This window comes from Rhinoraja longicauda, chromosome 19 (genome assembly GCF_053455715.1).
Source record: "Rhinoraja longicauda isolate Sanriku21f chromosome 19, sRhiLon1.1, whole genome shotgun sequence".
NCBI lineage: Eukaryota > Metazoa > Chordata > Chondrichthyes > Rajiformes > Arhynchobatidae > Rhinoraja > Rhinoraja longicauda.
Genome location: NC_135971.1, coordinates 3,966,856 through 3,974,855, shown reverse-complemented (window position 1 = coordinate 3,974,855; position 8,000 = coordinate 3,966,856). Strand labels below are relative to the sequence as shown.

Genomic DNA, 8,000 nt, shown 5'->3' with positions numbered 1-8,000 from the left:
GTCGATGTTCATACAACTGGGCTGCAAGCTGCCCAGGTGAAATATGAGGTGCTGTTCCTCCAATTTCCGGTGGGCCTTACTATGGCACTGGAGGAGGCACATGACAGAAAGGTCAGACTGGGAATGGGAGGGGGAGTTGAAATGCTCGGCCACCGGGAGATCAGTTTGGTCAATGCGGACCGAGCACAGGTGTTGAGCGAAGCGATCGCCGAGCCTGCGCTTGGTTTCGCCGATGGGAATAAGTTGACATCTAGAGCAGCGGAAGCAATAGATGAGGTTGGAGGAGGTGCAGGTGAACCTTTGTCTCACCTGGAAAGACTGTTTGGGGCCTTGGATAGAGTTGAGGGGGGAGGTAAAGGGACAGGTGTTGCATCTCCTGCAGTTGCAGGGGAAAATGCCCGGGGACGAGGTGGTTTGGTTAGGAAGGGACGAGTGGACCAGGGAGTTACGGAGGGAACGGTCTCTGCGGAATGCAGAAAGGGGAGGGGATGGGAAGATATGGCCAGTGGTGGGGTCCCGTTGTAAGTGACGTAAATGTTGGCGGATGATTTGTTGGATACGATGGCTGGTGGGGTGGAAGGTGAGGACGAGGGGGATTCTGTCCTTGTTGCGAGTTGGGGGAGGGGGAGCAAGAGCGGGGCTGCGGGATGTGGAAGAGACCCTAGTGAGAGCCTCATCTATAATGGAAGAGGGGAAGCCCCGTTTCCTGAAGAATGAGGACATCTCTGATGCCCTAGTGTGAAACACCTCATCCCGAGCGCAGATGCGGCGTAGACGGAGGAATTGGGATAGGGGATAGACTTTATGCAGGGGACCGGGTGGGAAGAGGAACTGTTAATGTCATTTTCAGAGGAAGAGACAAAAAAGGAGTGATATCGAAAATTTATAAAATAATACAACATGAATCAAATGATAACAATAAGGATGTCAAAGAAAAATGGGAGTTGGAAACAAATATTATAATAACAGATGAAAAATGGGAGGAATCATTCAAAGGAGGACATAAATTAACCAACAGTCCAACATGGAGGGAATTTGATTGGAAGGTGAAAATGCGGTATTTTAACACTCCATCTATAACATCAAAATATAGTAACACATCTGAGCTATGTTGGAGGGACCGTGGAATGGTGGGGGTCTTCACAGATATATTTTGGGATTGCCCAAAGCTCTTGGAGTTCTGGAAGAGTGTTCAAAAGGAGATTGAACAGATGTTGGCCATTAATTTCACTTTAGATCCAGCACTCTGTATACTGGCTATACTCCCTGACAATATGGCAGATGGAGAGTTCATTTATCTACTGAGAATTCTACTTTTGATAGCAAAAAAAATGATAACAGTTTTCTGGTAGAAGCCACAACCCCCCAGCATAACGCAATGGAGAGACAGGGTAAAAAATTTCTTTGTCATGGAGAAAATCACAGCAAAAATACAGTTGAAAACAGACAAGTTTTTTAAAAGATGGCCACCATTAATACAGGCGATGCCAGAACTCTAGTCACCTTTCACTTTTTTTTTTTGTTTTAATTTTTTTTAATTAATTTTTTTTAAAAACTTATTTGTATTTATTTTTACTTATATTACACCTGTTCATCGTTGGGTTAATACCACAGTCTGAAGAAGGGTTTCGACCCGAAACGTCACCCATTCCTTCTCTCCCGAGATGCTGCCTGACCTGCTGAGTTACTCCAGCATTTTGTGAATAAATACCTTCGATTTGCACCAGTATCTGCAGTTATTTTCTTATACCACAGTTACAGTAGTCAATTCATAGGTGGAATGCGAGATAAGGTATATGATGAGTGATACCCTTGTTTAGGTATTTGTGAATTATTATTACCAATGAGGAAGTAGTTATTAACCATGTTCATAACAGATATGAACAGAAGAGAATATACGTGAAAACAGGTGTAACCGAATATGTTTCTCCTTCATGTTGTATGTATTCTGTACTATGGTGTTGAATAAATGTTAAAATTGAGTTAAAAAAAGGAAAGATGGTGAATTTAATGGAAGGGGAGGGTTAGATGTCAACAGGAGAGAACGTGCTGGGAGCTAAACAGAAAGGTTTAGGAGATCATCGGATGGAGCAGGGGGTATAAACGTGATGGCGGGGCCTAGGGGTGAAAAGAAATATGGAGGGTTGTGGGGAACAGGGAGACTTGATGGGGATTAGATTGACCTATAATAGGACAATTCAGTGTACACGAGTCTGAAGAAGGATCGCGACCCGAAACGTCATCACTTCCTTCTATCCAGAGATGCTGCCTGTCCCGCTGAGTTACTCCAGCATTTTGTGTCTCGTCAGGGTACAGGCTTTTGGTCTGTTTGCTATTTAGAATATGAGGTATTTTACTTCCCTACAACTATTCTAATTTGTTTCATTGGGTTGTTTAAATTAATATTGACTAGCTAATTAATTTATTCCATCGTAGGGGAGGTGCATTCCCAATCTCGTTGTACCCCTGTACAATGACAATAAAGATATATTGTATTGTATTGTATGTGATTTGTTTAAATGAGCCCCGAATTAAAGCACAATGCTGAATTTATTTCAAAAGTCGCCCACTATTTTGTGATGTTGGAAAATAACTGCAGATGCTGGTACAAATCGAAGGTATCACAAAATGCTGGAGTAACTCAGCAGGTCTGAAGAAGGGTCTCGACCCGAAACTTACTCTAAACCAAACTGAAAATGTAACCCCTTACCTTCAGAAACATCAAACTGTCCGTTAGGTTCAGCTGATCCTGTAGCTTCAAGCATTTCTCTGGCATAGAGTTTATCTCCTCTTGAATCGCTCGGAGATTCCTTTCCATTGGATTTAGAACACTGTTCTCTTCTTCCAGAAGATCCTTGAGAAAGAGCAGCTCTTTCTCATTGAGAATCTGGCGCAGTTCAGCAAATACCGATGTGATGTAGGTCACCAGGTTCTGATACTGTTCCTGTCAAATGAAAGGTGAAGGTCAATATTATCGAGCCTGGAATCTAAGACAAAATAGCACAAGATCAGAGAAGGGAAACTGGAAACCTTACCTGGACTCCAGAAATCTTCTCTTTCTGTTGCTGCTCCATTTCCTCCATCGCTGATTTATTTTTTGTGAGAGTTTCCAAAGATGTTTTAATCTTCTCCTGGGATTGAGGTTCAGATTCAGTCAGTAAAAGAATTAGACCAGACGGAACCAATGGACTGCAGACACGGAACTGTACATGAACGTTTACAAAAAGACACAGACTGCTGGGGAACTTGGCTGGTCAGGAAGCGTATCGTTGGAGAGCTGTAGGTGACATTTTGGGTCAGAATCTTTCTTTGGACTGATTGGAGTAGGTGGGAAAGATGGGCCAGGAATACATCTGGCCAAGTGATGCCCCCATCACTTGTATCCACCTATCACCTAGCAGATGCATTCCTGGCCCATCATTCCTCCCCCCTGGGGGGGGGGGGGGGGGGGGGTAGGGGTTTGGCAGTATGTTGGTCAAAGGCCATACATGAAAAGACAAAAATAAGGGAAGTAAGGAGTAAGGAAACAAGAGGTGCGAATTGTAAAGCCAGAGGAAAGAATATAGATGGGGAGGGGTTGGGGATGGGAAGGAGGAAATGGTTGCACTGCCAGGTGTGGCATCTCTATACTAAAACCCTCATTTGTTTGTTTGTTTGTTCCTGAACTACAGCCAAAGCGGAACACGATAGAGCGACAATTTTAGGCCCATCTTACTCAACGTCGTCCCTTTGGTGCTAATGGAAGAAGTTTCATTGAAATCGGTGTTATATTTTTAAAGTTATTCACATTTTAAAGTTTAAATCTATCTCCGAGGGAGGGAGGGCGGGTGGAGGGAGGGAGGGAGAAGGATGGAGGATAAGGGGGATGCAGTGGGGGAGGGGAAGGGGAGGGGGAAAGGGAGGAGGGGGTAGGGAGGGGGAGGGGGTTGTGAGCTGGGGCAGGGAGGGGGAGGGGAGGAGGGAGGGAGGGGAGGCGGGGGGGAGGGGGAATAGGGGGATGGGGGAGAGGAGAGGGGGAAGGGGGCGAGGGATGGAGGAGAGGGTGCTGCACCAATGCAGGAGAGGTTTGGGCCCAGTAACTTGGTCTAGTAAAGCAAGGCAAGGCAAGTTTATTTATATAGCACATTTCAATAGACAATAGACAATAGGTGCAGGAGTAGGCCATTCAGCCCTTCGAGCCAGCACCGCCATTCAATGCGATCATGGCTGATCACTCTCAATCAGTACCCCGTTCCTGCCTTCTCCCCATACCCCCTCACTCCGCTATCCTTAAGAGCTCTATCCAGCTCTCTCTTGAAAGCATCCAACGAACTGGCCTCCACTGCCTTCTGAGGCAGAGAATTCCACACCTTCACCACTCTCTGACCGAAAAAGTTCTTCCTCATCTCCGTTCTAAATGGCCTACCCCTTATTCTTAAACTGTGGCTCCTTGTTCTGGACTCCCCCAACATTGGGAACATGTTTCCTGCCTCTAATGTGTCCAATCCCCTAATTATCTTATATATTTCAATAAGATCCCCCCTCATCCTTCTAAATTCCAGTGTATACAAGCCTAATTGCTCCAGCCTTTCAACATACGACAGTCCCGCCATTCCGGGAATTAACCTAGTGAACCTACGCTGCACGCCCTCAATAGCAAAAATATCCTTCCTCAAATTTGGAGACCAAAACTGCACACAGTACTCCAGGTGCGGTTTCATGATGGCCCTGTACAACTGCAGGAGGACCTCTTTGCTCCTAATAATAATCTGCCTTTCTATTCTTACTTCCAAAGTGAATAACCTCACACTTATCTACATTAAACTGCATCTGCCGTGTATCCGCCCACTCACACAACCTGTCCAAGTCACCCTGCAGCCTTATTGCATCTTCCTCACAATTCACACTACCCCCCAGCTTAGTATCATCTGCAAATTGGCTAATGGTACTTTTAATCCCTTGATCTAAGTCATTAATGTATATCGTAAATAGCTGGGGTCCCAGCACCGAACCTTGCGGTACCCCACTGGTCACTGCCTGCCATTCCGAAAGGGACCCATTTATCCCCACTCTTTGCTTTCTGTCTGTCAACCAATTTTCTATCCATGTCAGTACCCTACCCCCAATACCATGTGCTCTAATTTTGCCCACTAATCTCCTGTGTGGGACCTTGTCGAAGACTTTCTGAAAGTCGAGGTACACCACATCCACTGACACTCCCCTGTCAATTTTCCTAGTTACATCCTCAAAAAATTCCAGTAGATTTGTCAAGCATGATTTCCCCATCGTAAATCCATGCTGACTCGGAATGATCCTGTTACTGCTATCCAAATGCTCAGCAATTTCGTCTTTTATAATTGACTCCAGCATCTTCCCCACCACTGATGTCAGACTAACTGGTCTATAATTACCCGTTTTCTCTCTCCCTCCTTTCTTAAAAAGTGGGATAACATTTGCTATCCTCCAATCCACAGGAACTGATCCTGAATCTATAGAACATTGAAAAATTATCTCCAATGCTTCCACTATTTCTAGAGCCACCTCCTTAAGTACCCTGGGATGCAGACCATCAGGCCCTGGGGATTTATCAGCCTTCAGTCCCATCAGTCTACCCAAAACCATTTCCTGCCTAATGTGGATTTCCTTCAGTTCCTCCATCACCCTAGGTTCTCCGGCCCCTAGAACATTTGGGAGATTGTGTGTATCTTCCTCAGTGAAGACAGATCCAAAGTAACGGTTTAACTCGTCTGCCATTTCTTTGTTCCCCATAATAAATTCCCCTGCTTCTGTCTTCAAGGGACCCACATTTGCTTTGACTATTTTTTTCCTCTTCACGTACCTAAAAAAACTTTTGCTATCCTCCTTTATATTATTGGCTAGTTTACCCTCGTACCTCATCTTTTCTCCCCGTATTGCCTTTTTAGTTAACTTTTGTTGCTCTTTAAAAGAGTCCCAATCCTCTGTCTTCCCACTCTTCTTTGCTATGTTATACTTCCTCTCCTTAATTTTTATGCTGTCCTTGACTTCCCTTGTCAGCCACAGGTGTCTCTTACTCCCCTTAGAGTCTTTCCGCCTCTTTGGGATAAATTGATCCTGCAACCTCTGCATTATTCCCAGGAATACCTGCCATTGCTGTTCTACCGTCTTCCCTGCTAGGGCCTCCTTCCAGTCACTTTTGGCCAGCTCCTGCCTCATGCCTCTGTAATCCCCTTTGCTATACTGTAATACTGCAATGGTAATTCAAAGTGAGCATAAAAATACAGAACAAGGAGAAAAGGTAGGAAAACACAGATAATAAGAGTAATAAGATAAATAAATAAGTTATAAGTAAGATTAATAGAGGAATGATTAATAGAGTAATAGTTGGGAATTAAAGTGTTGTGGGTGGTGTGGGTTTGTTATGTATGGATGTAGTTTGGTTACCTACAAACTGTAAATGTTAATGTTTATGCTGAAGGAATTACACGAGAAATTCTGAGCTTCACAAGCGGAATTTGAGGCGCTATTCCTTCAGTTTGCAATCAAGCAAAACACAAGCCCAGGGCAGAAAAGTCAGCGTAGGAATGCAAAGGAGAGTTGAACTGGTTAGCAACCGGTAGATCCATCGGGGCTTGGGAGGGGTACTCGCGGAACCGGTGGCTCAATCTACCCTCTCGCCTCGCCGGTGTAATGGAGGCCTCGCCGGGAACACGGGATGCAGTGGGTGAGGGTCACAGGTGGTGCACGAAAACCCCTCTCTCTCACTCTCTCTCAGTGTCAGGGGTCCCTTGATGGGTGTAAGACAGACAGAAAGCAAAGAGTGGGGATAAATGGGTCCCTTTCAGAATGGCAGGCAGTGACTAGTGGGGTACCGCAAGGCTTCAGTGCTGGGACCGCAGCTATTTACAATATACATTAATGACTTGGATGAAGGGATTAAAAGTACCATTAGCAAATTTGCAGATGATACAAAGCTGGGTGGCAGTGTGAACTGTGAGGAAGATGCTATGAGGTTGCAGGGTGACTTGGACAGGTTGTGTGAGTGGGCGGATGCATGGCAGATGCAGTTTAATGTGAATAAGTGTGAGGTTATCCACTTTGGTGGTAAGAATAGGAAGGCAGAGTATTATCTGAATGGTGTCAAGTTAGGAACAGGGGACGTACAACGAGATCTGGGTGTCCTAGTGCGTCAGTCACTGAAAGGAAGCAAGCAGGTACAGCAGGCAGTGAAGAACGCCAATGGAATGTTGGCCTTCATAACAAGAGAAGTTGAGTATAGGAGCGAAGAGGTCCTTCTGCAGTTGTACAGGGCCCTAGTGAGACCGCACCTGGAGTACTGTGTGCAGTTTTGGTCTCCAAATTTGAGGAAGGATATTCTTGCTATTGAGGGCGTGCACCGTAGGTTTACTAGGTTAATTCCCGGAATGGCGGGACTATCATATGTTGAAAGACTGGAGCGACTAGGCTTGTATACACTGGAATTTAGAAGGATGAGAGGAGATCTTATCGAACCGTATAAGATTATTAAGGGGTTAGACACATTAGAGGCAGGAAACATGTTCCCAATGTTGGGGGAGTCCAGAACAAGGGGCCACAGTTTAAGAATAAGGGGTAGGCCATTTAGAACTGAAATGAGGAAAAACTTTTTCAGTCAGAGAGTTGTGAATCTGTGGAATTCTCTGCCTCAGAAGGCAGTGGAGGCAAATTCTCTGAATGCATTCAAGAGAGAGCTGGATAGAGCTCTTAAGGATAGCGGAGTCAGGGGGTATGGGGAGAAGGCAGGAACGTCGTACTGATTGAGAATGATCAGCCATGATCTCATTGAATGGCGGTGCTGGCTCGAAGGGCCGAATGGCCTCCTCCTGCACCTATTGTCTATTGTAAGGGAGAAGGGATAGCCACAGGTGTCTCGTGTCTAACTGTAGATGGGGCGGGTACCTGGGGAAGGGATGGTTCGTGTGGGAAACTGAGTGCAAAACAGCCGCCGAGGGTGCGGTCTCTGCGAAAGGCGGAAATGGAAAATCACCAGATGCTCTTTGTTT

The 8,000-nt window shown here is 45.5% G+C and overlaps 1 protein-coding gene across 1 annotated transcript in view; it reads left to right on the top strand.

The window, feature by feature from the left end:
- The window catches only part of LOC144602588 (E3 ubiquitin-protein ligase TRIM21-like), a 40,028-nt gene that overhangs the window by 3,734 nt on the left and 28,294 nt on the right, over positions 1 to 8,000 (top strand). Inside the window, exon 3 of the mRNA XM_078415717.1 lies at positions 6,437 to 6,563. Within this exon, the coding sequence (XP_078271843.1) occupies positions 6,437 to 6,563 (127 nt within the window). The remainder of the gene's footprint in view (positions 1 to 6,436; positions 6,564 to 8,000) is intronic.